The sequence below is a fragment of the Homalodisca vitripennis genome, chromosome 8 (assembly GCF_021130785.1).
Source record: "Homalodisca vitripennis isolate AUS2020 chromosome 8, UT_GWSS_2.1, whole genome shotgun sequence".
Taxonomy (NCBI): domain Eukaryota; kingdom Metazoa; phylum Arthropoda; class Insecta; order Hemiptera; family Cicadellidae; genus Homalodisca; species Homalodisca vitripennis.
Window position 1 is genome coordinate 32,369,731 of NC_060214.1, and position 18,307 is coordinate 32,388,037.

Consider the following 18,307-nt stretch of genomic DNA (forward strand, 5'->3'; position numbering starts at 1 on the left):
CTGCTTTTTACCGTGGATTTTTATTTTCTGTTAAAAAAACTGATTTTTGTGCAATATCAAAATAACTGAGATTTTGACTTTTATTTTTCTTACAAAGTCGGAAACAAATATTACAGGCATTAAAATATTACCAAGATGAAAAAAAAACAACTTTTTATTGACAGTATTTTATTTCAAAATAAACTACAAAAAATTTACAAACATGACACACTTAATCTACGTGTTAGAAAATAAAATTATTTTGACCAATATTTTTTGCCTTATTTCTAAGTTGGTTTCTTTTTTAATGTCAAAAGTTTTTGTTTTTCGATGTGATGAGATATTATTTAAAAAAAATAGTTTAGTCACAGTTTTAATTCAAAGTAACTCGTGGCTTCCTGTCAATTTAGAAGTGGTCGCATTTGTTTGAGATAACTAGAGTAAATAATAATATTTTACAATTTTCAATACCGTACATCATCACTTGATCTACTTAATTTACCCTTAGATTTAAAATCAATAAAAAGTTAATGTGTTCTAAAGATCAGCATCATTGGCATGGAGTACAGAACATGGTGAGTTCTTGCCCACTTTAAGCGCCTGCAAATCCATGGATACACCAGTAACGCACAGCTGTGTGCGACCGGAAAACACAACATGCTGCTTATGGGCAGTGCGCGTTCCAGTAGTATAGTTCGTTGGTGCTGTACCTGCTACTACTGACATAGTACTTAACCTTGTTGAGTCTCCACTCGTAACCTTTTTTCAGACCTACCTCGTACTTAACCAAAGTTTTCTCATTTAATACAAAAAACCCATTGGGCAGTAGAAGGGCTGTCAACTTGTTAATTTTGTGTTGTTAACTATTCCTAAACTGCTAAGAATCAGTGGTATCCAGAACAAGAACAGACCTATTCCTTAAGGATATATAAGTATTTATAAATCAGGGTAAATACTAAATTTTTATAAATACCCGGGTATTTGAATTTTAATTAACCCTTTAAGGAGTGTGTGTAAACGCTACGTAATGAGTAAGGACGTCATATGACGTATATTCTTATAGTGGCCCAAAGGAGTACAGACATCAATGACGTTTAGCCTCTGTATTTTTCTATTATTGTAAATGCATTGCTATTACTGATTGCCTTTAAGTATATTTGTCTGTAAAATTGTTCCATCTATCGGCAACATACTTAACTTCCATGTTTGTGCTCGGATTCACTTGTAATCTGATTTTACCACCAGATCGCAGTAGCCACCCGGGTAGAAGCCACTGACTCTAGGTCGCGTCGCGCATTGCTTTGCTGTCAGAATATGCCGCCACATTATACTAGTCATTCCTTGTATACTGCATACTGTGGCCATATTTATCTTGTGATAGTGACATAATTTGTTGACCAACCATTTAGTTTGTTACTGTTGTCCAAATGGCAAACAATATTGATTAAGTCTGCTGTAGTGAGGAAGACATTTGATTTTGAAAAAGTACTGAAATATTGACTTGTAGAACACGTAGTCCTCTTTTATTAAGCTTTAAATGTAAATAAACATTTTTCAAGAGATTTAAAAATTTTTTAATTTTTTACTCCTTTTGGTAATTTTTTCGACTTCATCCATTACTTATTTGAGCCTATCAAAAGAAGACGTCATATGACATCCATGCTCCTTAAATGGTTAAAAATCCCATCTCTGAGTAAGTTATAAGTTGAGAAATGTGTGGAACTCATTTTCAGAGTTGTTACAGTACTATAAAGTTATTATAATTGGGTGAGAAGCATTTATTAGTAAAATTAAATAGTTCTTATCTGAAAAGTTCAGAAAAAATGCTTTAGAAATGATATATAGATATGACATTTTGATTATTTAGTGGAAAACTAATAAATTTAATCTACTCTGTAATAAAAAAATACTGTACAAAATTTTCCATACGTATTTAAATTATTATCATCATCATATATTCAAACTGTAAAAGTAGCAAACAGTTCTCAGTTGAAGAGCAAGTGAGGGCTTTGATCTCTCTCCGAGTAGCGAGGGCTTTGCTCTTTCTCTGAGTAGCGAGGGCTTTGCTCTCTCTCTCTTCCGAGTAGCGAGGGCTTTGCTCTCTCTTCGAGTAGCGAGGGCTTTGCTCTCTCTCCGAGTAGCGAGGGCTTTGCTCTCTCTCCGAGTAGCGAGGGCTTTGCTCTCTCTCCGAGTAGCAAGGGCTTCGCTTTATCTTCGAGTAGTGAGGGCTTCGCTTTATCTTCGAGTAGCGAGGGCTTCGCTTTATCTTCGAGTAGTGTATGAGACTAAACTCGACTACTAAAACTTTCCTGGCTAAGATGATCAACCAGTCTATCTTTTCATCCACCCTCTCCTGTCACAAATTATTAGTTATTTTCCAGTAATAAAACTAAAACTTTCGTTTTGATAGTAACGAAGTTGACAGCGTTAGCAAAGCCTACTACTCAAGAGGCTGGAAATATCTCATTTGTCTGTCCACATGACATTATAAGAACGAATTAACATATCCACTTGACATTTTGCACAAAGCTTCATTTCTATATATATGCTACATCAAGTTCGATGATGGTGCATGTCACTTCATGAGATAGGGTTGAGCGTAAAGCGAGCATGTTTACATTGTTTCTTATGGGTAAATATCATGTCAACGAGAAATCAGAATTAACAAGTTTATAAACTGACTACTGTTATTTTAAACTTTCAACATATGAGATAGTAACACATATATTACTTATTTGGATTTATCAGTAAGACTTTCACTACATTCTGTTGGTCCATTTGTTGCTCAGATGTGTTCCTTTATTAGTTATTATGCCATGTCAAAAGTCTTTAAATCATAGTACACATACAATTAATTAAAAGAAAAACATTTGTTTTAAGATTTAAAACACACATGTCGGATAACAATAAAAAACATATTCTTTGTTTAAAGTTTGTTGTTAACAATGGATGGTTTAATAGAATTTCGGACATTTGCCATCGTTATGGTTACAAAAGGTTTAACACATTTCAAGAATTGGAATCTATTCTCTTTGTTAGGTGGGGGAGGTTCATACAAAAATAAAGAATGGAAAGAAGAAAAGAAGGGAAAGAAAAGGGTTCTTTTTTTTCAGAGTGTTATCTTGAGGATGAATTGAGCTATCAACTTTAAATTATCTATATTTTGCTCAGCTATCACTAAGGGTCAGTAACAGTTATTCTTCTTCTGTCTGTCTGTCCATTTTCTGCTGAGTATTTGAAGAACAAATAAAGCTACGAACTGGTGTGAATCTACATTGCAACAAATTAGGTTCTAGTTTAATCTTTTTAGTATTTTGCTATGCAGAGGTCCAATATACTTCAGCATGTCTTACAATAAAAAACAGTTTTATTCCAACATTTTATATTAAAAAACCATTTACAGAACTAAAAAATATGATAGCAGTGCAAAAAGTCAGAACAATCTTTATTCCACAAGTATATGTACATCAACAATGCTGCAGAAGTATATGAACGTCAATAATTATACAATTGTCATAAAAAGCTACATGCATCTTTATCTAAAATTGAAATATTAGCTACAGTTTAAACTTTATTATTATAGTTGACTACTCTAAAAAATTTCTGAACAGAGTACAATAACACATAAAAACACCAGTCTGTGTATATTCACCAGCAAGTGGGGAGGTAAGTGTTGGTAGTTCGTAGTCTATTATTGCAGAAACGCACGCAGTTCTCCATGCCATCCCTCTGTCTGGCCACGGCTGTGGGCACTGCTACACACCACATACTGTACAATGCTTTATTTGTGAGATAGTCTTTCACAGCCATTCCAAAGTTTTTATCATCTTTTATAACTTTTAGTTTTATTAATAAGTGACTAACATAATTTTTTTCCCAATGAAGATGGTTTTCATATATAATTAATTTTAGATTGTGTCTACCAGTTGGTGATTTTGTTGCATTTGTTTATATAGTTGTACCCTTTAATAATTTGGTAGAATTTTAGTTACAAAACTTTACTGCTTCTATTTTATATAAATTACAGACAGCAGGAATTTTTAGGTCACAAAAATACTACTTTACTGAATATAATCTATTAACTTCGACATAATTCTTATTAATTTTTTGTTTGATAAATATTTTGTCCAGATTTTGTTTGGAATCTGCACCATAATATATAATTATATATAATAATAAACTTATATGCTCCTATAGAGGAGGCTGAAGATGAGGAGAAAGATGTATTCTATGGCAGGCTAGAGGAAGAGATAAATAAGCTGCCTCAATATGATGTGAAGTTGGTGATGGGTGATGCTAATGCAAAAGTGGGCAAAGAAAACTATTGGACAGAAGTAGCTGGAAAGGAGAGTTTACATGATTCAGCAAATGAAAACGGGTTGAGACTGCTCACTTTAGCTAGTTCAACAAATATGAAATTATGTAGCACAATGTTCCCAAGGAAAAGAATTCACAAAGCTACATGGGTTTCTCCAGATGGGAAAACAAGCAACCAAATTGATCATGTATTAGTAGACAATAGACATTATAGCAGCATTAAAAATGTGCGCACAGTCAGAGGCGCAGAATTTGGTACAGACCACTATTTAGTCTTAATTAGCTTAAGACAAAGAATAAATGTGAATAAAAAGAGAACACCTAGGAAAGAACAATTAGCGTCTGACAAAATAACAATACCAGAAGTGCAGAGGGAATTTAAAATTAAATTGAGTAATAGATTCCAAATATTGGAAGATGAAAGCATACAGACACAAATGACTCGAGTCAGACAAGATTGGAAAACAATGGAAAAATTTACAAACTATAGTCACTGAAACAGTAAAGGAAGTGTGTGGCACAAAGGAAAATATGAAGAAGAATCCTTGGCTTACAGAGGAATGCAGGACAGCCGTAAACAAGAGAAGAGAAATAAAGCACAGGTGGTTAGCAAGCAGGAACAATGTGGATGAAGAAGGCAGAAGAATGACAGAACGACTTAGGACAGAATACTGTGAAGCTAACAGAAATACCAGAGTGATACTTAGACGAGCGAAAAGAGACTTCCTAAACGGAAAACTTACCAAGGCTGAGAATGACAGAACAGCAAATAACGCAAGAGATTTTTACAGAACAATCCGTTTTTTCAAACAAGGCGTCTCAGCAAAAAGCTATGGCATAAAAGACAAAAATGGACAGTTAGTGATGGACAAAGAATCAGGGGTTAAAGTGTGGAAAGACTACTTTGAAGAACTCCTGAATTGTGACCACTGTACAAACAGAAGCGTTGACGATGAATTAAATTACCAACATGTACAACCGGAGGTGATGCCACCCTCTACGCAAGAAGTAGAAGACGCGGTAGCGAAACTTAAATGCAATAAGGCTCCTGGTGAAGACGGAATTACAAGTGAGATTATTAAAAGTGGAGGAAAATTCCTGATAAAAGAAATACATAAACTTATTACAAAAGTATGGGAAGAGGAAATTATACCGGAGGTATGGAGAGAAGCAGTGGTAATTCCTCTGCACAAAAAGGGGATAAACAATTATGTTCTAATTATAGAGGAATATCTCTTTTGAACACCGTCTACAAGATATTTTCAAAAATATTACTATCAAGATTAAGTCCTTATACTGAAGCAATAATTGATGAACAGCAATCAGGATTTATGAAAGGCAGGTCCACAATAGATCAAATTTTCCTACTTAAACAGGCAATCTCAAAATATGAGTTCAACAAAGGCTTCTATGGAATTTTTATAGACTTCAAGAAAGCTTATGACAGCATAGATAGGAATGCTCTATTCAAGAAGATGGAAAAACATGGAATCCCGCAAAAACTGAGACTGTCAAAAATGTGTATAAGTGACTCAAAGGCCAAAATAAGAATAGATGGAGAAATGTCGGAAAACTTCCTTATCAACACTGGAGTAAGACAGGGAGATGGGATTTCTCCCACTCTCTTCAACCTGGCTGTGGAAGAGGCATTACAAAAAGTTAAAAGACTACAAAGAGGGGTTAAATTAGGAGTGGACCTGAACGTAATGGTATTTGCGGATGATGTAGTGATCTTGTCAGAAAGTTTGGATGACCTCTCCACACTAACAAAAAGTTTTATTAAAGAATGTCAAACAGTAGGCTTAGAGCTAAATGAAGATAAAACTAAAATTATTCATTTTGGAAGACATGCTGGAAATGTGAGAACAAACTTAAGCATTGACAACTACTCGATTGGCTGGGTAGAAAGTTTTAAATATTTGGGTGTAACAATAAACAGCAAAAACGTGGAGGATATAGAGATACAAAGCAAATTAGCTAATGCAAATAGGTGTCTTGGGGCGTGTACAAAACTCTTTACGTCAAGATTGTTGTCACAATGCTCCAAAATAAGAATTTATAAAACAATCATTCAACCAGTCCTAATGTATGGAAGTGAAACATGGACATTAACGAAGAAAAATGAGGGGCGGTTGATTGTTTTTGAGAATAAAGTTTCTCCGAAAAATATTTGGACCAATATGTGATGAAGGGGTGTGGCGAATAAGAAAAAATAGAGAATTACGCAATGTATACCAAGATCCTGATATTGTGGCTTTGGTGAAGGCAAAGAGAATTAGCTGGCTAGGACATGTACATCGGAGACAGGAGGGCACAAGGTTAAAAGAGGTCTACCAGGCGGTACCGGCAGGAAGGCGCCCTTTGGGTAGGCCAAAGATAAGATGGTGCGATCAAGTGGTCGAAGATGTGACCCGGTGTGGAGGGTCTGTGGATCTGGCGGAAGACAGGGTGGCGTGGAAGAGGCTCATAGACGAGGCAAAGAATCGACTGAGATTTGTTACGCCCCGGCAGTAAGTAAGTATATATATATATATATTATATAGTGTAAAAGTTTTTAAAAATATCTCTAAATTTACAAAACATTCTCTCTAGACCAAAATTAAACTATGAAGGCAATCCAAAAAGTAATAACATAAAATGTTCCGTGTGAAATCCTTGTAATAAGCCAAGATGCGGCATTTGTAACATGTTAATAAATTCTAAATCTTTTAAAAGTAGTACAACTAAAAAAGAATATCCTATTAAAGGTAACATTGATTGCACCACAACAAACATCATTTATCAATAACCTGTAAATTCTGTCCATTAAGAGTGAGAATGACCAATCATCGGTTTTGATGTTCATCAAAATTATGAGACCATTATCTGCTCATGCGATTTAACACAATCAATATAAATTAGAAAATTGCTTCGGCCTAAAAGGAATTTACCATTTAGAGTCAAATCCCAACCAAAATACTAACCTAATACACTTAAGAAATCGCTTATCAATTAATATTAAAATCAAGGCAACCAGACGGGTTGAACCTGAGGTGATTCTCTTATCCAAATTTTTAGTTCTATGTAAACATTTACAAATATTCTACATACAGCTGATTGGAATAAGTTTTTTTCCTCTTTTATAAGCCTCAGCTTAGCTATGTCAGCTTTGATGTACACTGGTTTATTTTTTTCAAAGTTCACACACTGTTTCACGTCTATACATGATTGGCCCTCCCTGAGATTTGAACCCGTGATCTCTCAGAGAGCAGAGACTACAACCATTAGTGTATGGAGGGGACAGCAATCTTGTTTATGGTATTTTATTTGTTAGAATTATTTTGTTGTTGTTTTGGGTTGTTTCTTACATTAAATCAGTGTGTTTCTGATGAAGGGTTCTGGAAACTAGAAAATGAAAACATAAACACACTGGTTTTTTTGTTTTATTTTAACTTGAATAAGTAATGTATGTGTATATATATATATATATATATATATACACATTAAGCGTCATATAAAAGCATATCCTAAAAATCACATATTTTTCACCTAAGTTTCGATGTATGTTCTTAAATACTATAACAATGTAATGTTTCCAAAGCAAAATTTTGGATTTTGAAAGAAAACATTTAACTTGAAATATAAAATAGTTAAAATAAAAAGAATTTACACACACAACAATTTGTCTAGAATTAAAAAAAAATAATTCCTTGGATAATTTAAATATACAGTACTTATGTTTGCACATGCCTCAGACAAATACTGCAGTCTGTTTCCAATCTTTTATTATACAAGTTGCACATTGTTTTGTTTCGCAGTCACTTGAAATATTTTTTTCTGGCACATGTTGCAGACTCTATTTGTTTAAACTAATTTCAAGGGCACTGCAACTTGGTGTGATACAAATTTGTTTAAATTGAAACAGGGCTTTAGGCTTGTGCATCTCCACCTGTAACGTAATTGTAGACACGGTGTTTGAAAAACTCTTTTTAGTCAATGAAATACTTACATACCTTAATTAATATTATAACACAGGACATGAGGAAGTTCGAAAAATACCATAACGTAATAAAATAACATTTTTATAAACAATACAATATACAGCAAACTATAATTAACAATCACCACTTAATATTAAGTGCGTTAGAAGACTTCTCCAGTGCATGGTAGGATGTGTGCAGCATTGCCTTGCTTTTGTCAGAGTGGCAGCCTTGCAGCCAGTTCTTGTACATAAGGTCAATCAGGGGGTTTTCCTCAGGTCTGTGCGAGGGCAGAGAACGATACATGGACTCCAGTCGACCTGTCCATTCACGTGTTGACATGCCGTCTTTAGGCCTCACCTGCGCTCCTCCGTTGAGACAACCTGTACAACCATTCTAATGCCTTATCTAATTCTTTAAAAATGTTACTTAAATAATCCAACAATGTCAGATATGTTTGGTGAATCAGTTTTTGTATTCACTTATGATCAAAATCAAAAACATTTTTTATAGCTCCAGTCTAGTTATCAGTTCAGAATCAGAAAATTTGCTTTGGCTAATTGATAAATGATCTTCATTACAAAAATGTTTGATAGGTTTACAAACAATATAAAAAATTGCTTCATTTAGTAGTAAAAAAAAATTATTTGCAGCAACAGTACAGATTACATGTGCAAGTAGAATAATGAAATGTTGTTCCACGCAAGAAAATTGATTTATAATTTAGATAATGTTCTAAATATGTTGTTTTTGGAGTGCCGATGGCCGAGCGGTCTAAGTCGTTGGACTTTGGGTCTGAGCTAGAGATTGCGCAGGTTCAAATCATGTCTGTGGACCGTTGCACTTTTTATCAGTACAATCAACCTCGTACTGTATCGACTCTCCCCTTTATTCTGTTTGATTTGATAAGATCCTCGCACAGGCCAGTGGCCAATGAGGACGGACAGAATAAGGCTTAAAAGGGGATCGGCCTCTCCTTAAAAAAAAAAAAAAAAAAAAAAAAAAAAAAAAAAAAAAAAAAAAAAAATACTAATATGAGCAACAGGCTACATAACTGGTGTTAAAATACACAACTATTACCAGGTCAGGAAAAATCCCCCAGCTGTTTTTCTCAATCTAGAATGGAAAAATTACACTTTTGGTGCTCATAACTACGAGGGCTATTCAGAAAGTAAGAAACGTTTTGGAATTTTTAAAAACCAAGTACAAGAAAAACACCAACCACAACACAACCTGTGATCTCAGCCACTTAGTAATGCAAACCTGGAGCTCCTCATTGTCAAAACGTTGATTTGCTAGCCAGGTCTTCATTTTCCGGAACAAGTGAAAACCACTTTGAGCAAAAATCAGGACTCTAGAGAGGACGAGGAAAAACTTCCCAGTTGAACTAGTTTGAACTGGTATGCTGTGTGAGGTTGGGCATTGCCATGCAAAAGGAAAATTTGTGGTAGCCTAACTTCTCTGAAACAATTTCAATCCAGATCCATCAGTCACAATGCTCGGACGTCCACTCTTCTCTTAATCATGATTGTTTGTTTTGCCATTTTTAAACTGAATGCACCACTTCCTAACAGAATTTTCAGTCATTACGTTATTCCCATACACTTCACACAGTTTCTGATGAATTTCTATTGGTTTTAAGTTTTTGCCAACAAAAAACTAATCACAGACCGCACTTCACAGTTGGCAGGTTTTTCGATTGCAGCACACATTTCATATTTGAATGTAAAAAAAAAAGGCAGTGTAGAGATGTTCCCATTGCCACGGCTGGATGCTGACTGAGGTGCCTAGCACGAGCACACCAATATATATGTGTACGCCTGGCGGCATCAGGTGGAAACATTCCTTACTTTCTGAATAGCTCTTATACTATCAATAATAACAACTTTCAGTGCAGTGTGGTAAAAACTCATTTTTAGACATCTATCCAAGTTAAAATCTATTTAGAATATTCAACTTCAAAGATATAAGTGGGTATTAACTTTGTTTCAGAATTACACATCAGCCAAACTAAATTAAGTGATCTGAAGCACAACTGAGAAGTCTATTTCGATTTAAATTCCTATCACAAAAATAATTGAATAGGATAAAAAATAAGGATTGAAAACTCAATAAGGATCTAAACTATACTAGTCTTCATATAAAAAAGATCTGTAATCAACAGTAATCTCTTACCTGAGGGACAGGCCATCACTTCAACGTAATCATACGGGCACTTCCCTCTTTTCAACTTTTGCACCAAGTTCTGAATGTTTCTGAAGCCGTTGGCAATTGCAAACCTTAACAGAACCTTTCCATCTTTCTCAAGGGTAACCTCCTGTAAGTCTTGGTTCCTGAAACAAAACAACAATCATACAAAACATTTTAGATTTTGACAACTTGGCAACTTTAACATTTTTGTTTCCGTGCATTTGTTACACAGACAAGGCTGAGTTAAAGAAAACTGTTATAAATTTGGTACAAGTTATATTTGTCCACATGTTTTGTCTAAATCTAGATTAAATTTGAGACAAAATGACACATATTTATATTTTTTTACAATAACTTTATTTTACAGGCATAATCTCATCAAACATAAAAATTTGCATATCCATAACCGTTACTTAAAATGTCCTACTTCAAATTCAAATTGTACTCTGCTTTAATCTGAAAAACATAAGTAACATTATATTAAATATATTACACCTCAATAAGATTTACGTAGTATACGTAAATATAAGGGAAATACGTAACGACTGAAATTTCTGTTAGGAAGTGATGCATTAAGTTTAAAAATGGCAAAACAAACATTCATGATCAAGAGAAGAGTGTACGTCCGAGCACTGTGACTGACAATCTGGATTGAAATTGTTTTACAGAAGCTAGGCTACCACAAATTTTAGATTTTTATCAATAAAATAGCCTGGGATAAAACTCTAAAACGGCCTGGCCGTCAAGGAAAAACTGTCTGCGGCATCAATGTTTTTATAGAGGATTCAATGCAAAATTTATTCACAATCAACATTTATATCTCAGTAACGTTTATAGTTGAAATTTTCATGTTGTACATTTCTCTTCAGCTCTCTTGCAAACAATTGCCTGTACTAGTCGCAACACCACTCGCGGTAAGGATCTATTTACACTAGACAGTTTTCTCTAAAATCCTTGTGTACAACTGTCTGACATTCGTTCTTGGACAAGTTTAAACTAAAAATTTGTACTGTCAGACACAAAACTTGCACAACTTCTTGCCTGATGTAAATGCAGCCTTACACAGGTGGATAGATAGATGTACTACTGCCCTTTAACTCTAAAATCAAAAGGTTTCTTCTTTGGTCCAAGAGGAACCTACATGGTTCATTTCTAACACCTTTCTATTGAGAATTATCAGATTGATGGATGTACAATTTTATGAAGGGCCTGCCGGTTCTTTAATAAATATAATATAAATACATTTATTGGCAAATAACATTTTATAACACATTAAAAGGTTGCCATGGACTCAAGGACACAACCCAGATAGCTAGTAAAGAAATAATTTTCTTGCTTTAAGAATCAAAATATAGTACTTCCAGAATTAATGCAAATAAAATACCAAAATTTAAATTTGTAACTAAAAAACAAATTATTGGAAATTGACTGAAATTGATTGTCCTTCATAGCCAGATTGGTTAACCTACTACTGTGTACATATAGGCTAATAACATTTATGAAACTTTTGAATCCAAATATTCAATAATGAATTCTTTATACATTATTCACACATTGCATTAGCCTAATTAAAAGATCATTAAGGACTTGATATGACCTTCTTAAAATCATTTTGTCGTCTGCCCATTTGTTCGTCTGTGTGATCAATTTTTTAGAAAATTCCTACGGAGTTAAAACTTGGTACATATGTTCCTCTTGGTCTAAGGAAAAAACCCAATTGACTTTAGCCAATGACTTGCACCACCCATCTGTGCAATAACTTTTGATAGAAATGTCGGATGAATATATTAATTTTTGGGTCAAAACTATTAATTGTCTGTCTATTTGATACTCCCTTGTACTGGTTTATTTGCAAATAACTTTAATTTCATAATGGTGTATAATAGAGTTAAAATCTTATAAATGTGGATAAGAGTCAAGCTGTAAAACACTTTGTCAGAATAATCAAGTATGATCTAGTACAGATTTACAAATGCAAAACAACCTAAGAGTAAAATTTCAATAACTACTAAACGGATTTAATTAAATTAACTGCCTCAAGCTAAGCTCGGGCTTTGGTCTCTGGTTCTTTAGTTTCTGGTTACAGCTTCAGCTATTTTTGGACTTAGAATTCAATGCAAATATTCAATGTGGCAAATATTGAATTATCAGAGGATACTCACTGAAGATAAGGTATTATATAATAGTTTATAATATTGCTAAAGGGGAAAATACAAGTGGAAGAGGAAAGCGAAAGTGAACAGCTGTGCTGGACATCTGGCTTCAGGGGACATAGCTCATTACAAAATATGACCGAACTGACAAAAGAATGGTGGTGGCCATTCGAATGCAAAGGGTTAAGTAATAATACAAACATCATTTTCAAGTAAAACTACACCATGACAAACTATTACAGATTCTGAATTAAAATAAATATGCTCTCAGTTTAGGGGAAAACAAAGTGAGTATGGAAATTAATGTTTGTTAATGTCAAACATCTGAATGATATTAAAAGTCGGCAGACTGCTATAGTATTACCTGAGAGCCTTGAATGTAAGATCAGGCTGGCAGTCAGGGAAGAGCTCTGCTGCGGCATGCAGGAACACATGGTGAGCCCATCCTCCAGATCCACTGCCGTCTCGCCCTGCCAAGGGGGGAAAGTGCTCTTGGGTCCCTCCAATCCCGGTCCAGGGCCAGTCCACTGTTCCACTCTCCTCCGACACCAGACTACATCCACCCGCCAGTAGCATCTGCTCTAATTCAACTGGAAAGCAACAGAATCTACTAACTAATTATCCTCCTCCTATTTCCACATTTTTATCGAGAGCCTTAACTGTCGAAATAATTCACAGGGGACTTGAAATGAAAGATTCTATAGGAAGGTCCAAATTTGATAATTGGCTTTAACTTGTCACTACAGCTGTGCATTATAATTTAAAATATACAGGGTGTATATTATGTCTGGAAACACCCAAATATATCCTTTAATAATTTAAATATAAATTTGAAACCTCTTACAATCGTGATAGAGATTGGGCATCTACTTTTTGGAACAATGTTTTGTTATGTCACACCAACGGGGGACGTCCTGCCGAGGGTATCGTGAATATTCTTAATGGAAGCCTATACCTTGTGATACATAATTTTAAAGGTAATAGCTTACTGAATTGAATGCCACAAACCGCATCTCAAGGGAATTATTCTATCAGAAAATAGAGCATTTTTAGTATTGAAAATTTACTGATGTTCAACAATGTAATTTTTAACATGGTTCTTGCCACAAAATGTGTTACACTAATTTTTTAGCATTTTTTTAAATGTTCAATTAAATAAAACAAAAATTTCATTTTAAGCTGGTTCTATTAGCACAAATTTGCCAGTTTTTATTACAGTACAATTATGGAAATACTTATGTTATTGATTTCTTATTACAAATAAAAAATAATGTATGCTGTTAGAAAAGTCTTACAACAAACGTTTTTACCTGCATTTGGTGTCAAAGCAATTGTTCGAACTGTGTTCCTTCTACGGTTTGACAATGAGCCAATCTTGTGTAAAATGATTCGACAGAGTTGCCTAACATTTCTTCAGTTATCAAAGCAATCTCCTCTATAATCCTGTTTCTTAGGTCTTCCAAATTATGAGGCTTTCTTCTATAAACATTGGATTTTAAATGACCCCATAGGAAATAATCGATTGGTGACAAATCCGGAGATCTTGGAGGCCATTCGATTTCTCCTCTTCGGCCAATCCATTTATGAGGAAACCTTAAATCCAAATACTCTCTTACCTGTCTCCCATAATGGGGTGGAGCACCATCCTGCTGAAACCATACATTATCAAAGTATTCTCCTGATGCAATTTGAATAGCTGGGATTATTTCATTTTGGAGCATATTGTAGTAAAGTTCGGCATTTAAATTTCCATTGATGAAAAAGGGTCCAACAATTTTGTTACCTAAAATTCCACACCATACGTTCAGTTTTTGTGGTTGCTGTGAATGGGACTCAGTAATCCAATGTGGGTTTTCACTAGCCCAGTAACGGCAATTGTGCCTGTTAACATTGCCATTTAGGAAAAAAGTTGCCTCATCAGAAAATAGTATGTTGGTCAGAAAATCTCTATTGTCATCACATTTGCGCATCACAAGTTCACAAAACTCAACTCTTCTGTCGTAATCATCCTCACTTAACTGTTGGACTAAATGAACTTTAAATGGTTTGTATTTATTAATTTTCAAAATCTTACTCACAGACATAGGGTGCATATCATGTTGCTGTGCAGCTTTTCTGAGCGATGTATGTGGGTCTTCAATAAATGTTTGCAAAACATCTAGTGCATGTTCTTCATCTGTTTGCAGATTGTATCCTACCCGACTTTGGCCGATTACGTACACTCCCTGTCATTTCAAAACGCTCAATAGTTTTTTGATATTGTTGAAACACTTATGGGATTCCTTTCTGGGAAAGTGTCATTAAACAAATTACAAACTTCCCGATAAGATCTTTGACGATCGCCATATCCTCGCATCATCAACAGAGTAATTCGTTCTCTTTCAGACAATTCCATTAAAATGCCAAATAAAAACTGAACTACTGTAATTAGATAACTTGTTGACAGCAATGCTTCAGAGACACTGATTAACTCGACAGGAATGATATTAGACCTGTCTAGTGAAAGCTCCATGCTCAACAAACTGAAACCTGTAGACCAGATGATTAATAACACAATAATGTTTCTCATAGGCTAGTGACCTTTGTCTCTTTAAACCTTCCTGCTGACTGGAAAAACACCAAGTACAGATTCATAAGTAATCAGAGAAAGTGACTCATAAGTTTTTATTCATTGTAATAAAAACTGGTAAATTTGTACTAATGAAACCAGCTTAAAAATAAATTGTTTATTTTATTTTAATTGAACATTTAAAAAATGCTAAAAAATTAGTGTAACACATTTTGTGGCAAGAACCATGTTAAAATTACATTGTTGAAACATCAGTAAATTTTCAATATTAAAAATGCTCTATTTTCTGATAGAATAATTCCTTTGAGATGCGGTTTGTGGCATTCAATTCAGTAAGCTATTACCTTTAAAATTATGTATCACAAGGTATAGGCTTCCATTAAGAATATTCACGATACCCTCGGCAGGACGTCCCCCGTTGGTGTGACATAACAAAACATTGTTCCAAAAAGTAGATGCCCAATCTCTATCACGATTGTAAGAGGTTTCAAATTTATATTTAAATTATTAAAGGATATATTTGGGTGTTTCCAGACATAATATACACCCTGTATTTATCACTGAAACTGGCGGTGAAATTCTTCTAAATGGTGGATTGTATTTGGTACCAAGCAATCTTTAATTTATTACCTTACGTGTAATCTAAAAGAAGTACTTCATACAGGATTTATGATAGGTGGTATATGAAAAACCAAAATAAACAACATGAGATAGGCATTTAATTTTTAAAACAACCAAAAAGAGCAGAAGTTCTACAAATGTTCAACATACGATAAATGAAATAAAACAATATAACTACAGATGGTCTCCCCACCCCCCCCCCCCCCCACCCCCCCCCCCCCCCACCCCCCCCCCCCCCCACCCCCCCCCCCCCCCACCCCCCCCCCCCCCCACCCCCCCCCCCCCCCAAAAAATTTGGCTTAGCTAAAACATTTTACTTAAAAACATTCAAATAAAACCTTTTTTTTTAATTTTACACAGTTAATTTATTTTTATTTAGTCAAGGAGAAACAATTAATAAAATAAAACTCACATTTTTGGCTATTTAACTTTTTTAACCCTGGAACTGGCCATCATTTTTTCCAAAATGTCAGGCACATTTTGGTGATTTTGTAAGGGTTTTGTGTTTTAATCACTGCTCATCCTATTTTTTAAGATAGAAACATTTTAAAAGCATCAATGTCTTTAGAAATAAATGTAGTTTCCCAAAAAAATATTAAATATTGAATCATTTCAATGTATTTTGATTTTTGTTACTGATTAACATAAAAAATATTAGTAAAGAATAAATGTTTCTCAAATGTATAGCACCCTCTCAGGTAATATGAAATTTTTAGAATAATTCTAAAATATACAAAAGTTTGCTTATATATCTGAATTACAAAATTACAAAAAAAATATTTAGGTAAAAGAAGTTTATTGGTACTTTTGAATAATATATCTATAAAAACTAAAAAATCTGAAAAAAGTTTTTATAGCACTATTATGTATACCATTGTGACATTTTGGAATCTATTGGATGAACAAATATTTTTTTCTAAGAGATATATATATGTAGAAGAGAAAAATATGATATTTATAGAAGTTTACATTGTATAAGATATTTTTATATGGCAACAAACGTTTCATTAAATTTTTACAAAATTCAAAATTGTGAAATAAAATGCCTTACATTTTTAGCTAACAATTTTCTTTTCGTCCAAAAATTATTTATATAGATATTACATTTATTGAAGTTTACACAAATGTACAACAATGTATTTTTATCTCTATTATTTTTTTGTTAACAAAAATAAAACAAGCGATGGTCATAGAAATAAAACGCTAATACCTTCAGAAAAAGTAAAAAAGAATTACTGTCTAAAATACATGAATATGCTTTTATAATAAATATATGTAGAAGAGAAAAAATATGATATTTATAGAAGTTTACATTGTATGAGATACTTTCATATGGCAACAAAATGTTTTTTAATTTTTACATAAGTAAAAATTGTGAAATAAATGCCTAACATTTTCAGCTAACAATTTTCTTTTCATCCAAACATTATTTATATAGATAGTACATTTATTGAAGTTTACAAAAATGTACAACAATGTATTTTTATCTCTATTATTTTTTTGTTGGTGGTCATAGAAATAAAACGTTAATACCTTCAGAAAAAGTAAAAAAGAATTACTGTCTAAAATACATGAATATGCTTTTATAATAAATATAATTATGTAGAAGAGAAAAATATGATATTTATAGAAGTTTACATTGTATGAGATACTTTCATATGGCAACAAATGTTTTTTAATTTTTACAAAAGTAAAAATTGTGAAATAAATGCCTAACATTTTTAGCTAACAATTTTCTTTTCATCCAAAAGTTATTTATATAGATAGTACATATATTGAAGTTTACAAAAATGTAAAACAATGTATTTTTATCTCTATTATTTTTTTGTTAAAAAAATAAAACAAGCGGTGGTCATAGAAATAAAACGTTAATACCTTCATAAAAAGTAAAGAAAATTACTGTCTAAAATACATGAATGTGGTTTTATAATAAATACTTTATGTTTAAATTAACACTCATTATGAAATAACTATAAATTGTCTACAAAATAATAAAACACTGAACCTGAAGCGTATAACATGCTTACTTTCAGTTTCACAAAAATCTAACCTATTCACTAAAACTTAACCTAACCTCTACATTTTTCACTTCACTAATTAAAAAAAAACACTAAACAAACTTTTATTTATACACACTAAATAACGAAAAGTCTAAAATATCCAAATAAATAGCAAGCAATACACTAATACCGGCAATGGCGTAATAACAACAGAGAAATCAACATGGCAACCAAGCGATGCGTTGTTCTTATCTACTGGCTGAGTCGGTGATTGTGCAACAGAACAAAAATAAAATATTAGTTCATAGTCTTCGTTGACGATACTGTTGCTTAGAGCAATTCGTCTTCTTTATTTTGATATGATTTTCACTATTTCCAGACAACGATAAAGTAACAAAAATAATAAAATTTAATGAAGCTATTTTCGACTCATTAGGCATTTTGGAATTTTACAAAACACGAGCTTTTCAAACGCTTATTTTATAAACATTTATTTTCCTACTGGCTATTGAAAAGATG

General features: G+C 33.3%; 1 protein-coding gene across 1 annotated transcript; it reads right to left on the reverse strand.

Moving 5' to 3' along the window:
- Positions 1–8,341: 8,341 nt before the first annotated feature.
- Positions 8,342–13,208, reverse strand: LOC124367502 (probable cytosolic Fe-S cluster assembly factor GJ13047). The gene is made up of 3 exons (XM_046824362.1): positions 12,963–13,208; positions 10,431–10,588; positions 8,342–8,638 (listed from the first exon to the last, which is right to left on the reverse strand). Exons 1-3 carry the CDS (start codon positions 13,172–13,174, stop codon positions 8,397–8,399), a joined length of 612 nt encoding a protein of 203 aa, XP_046680318.1. The 5' UTR covers positions 13,175–13,208; the 3' UTR covers positions 8,342–8,396.
- Between the last annotated feature and the right edge of the window lie 5,099 nt (positions 13,209–18,307).

What these genes read in the sequence shown, in the direction of transcription:
- LOC124367502 (XM_046824362.1), bottom strand. Translation starts at nt 13,174, where the DNA reads ATGCTACTGGCGGGTGGATGTAGTCTGGTGTCGGAGGAGAGTGGAACA. An exon ending in CTTACATTCAAGGCTCTCAG is followed by an intron (nt 10,589 to 12,962) that starts GTAATACTATAG and finishes GTTTTGTTTCAG; the next exon opens with GAACCAAGACTTACAGGAGG. An exon ending in AGTGATGGCCTGTCCCTCAG is followed by an intron (nt 8,639 to 10,430) that starts GTAAGAGATTAC and finishes ATGGTTGTACAG; the next exon opens with GTTGTCTCAACGGAGGAGCG.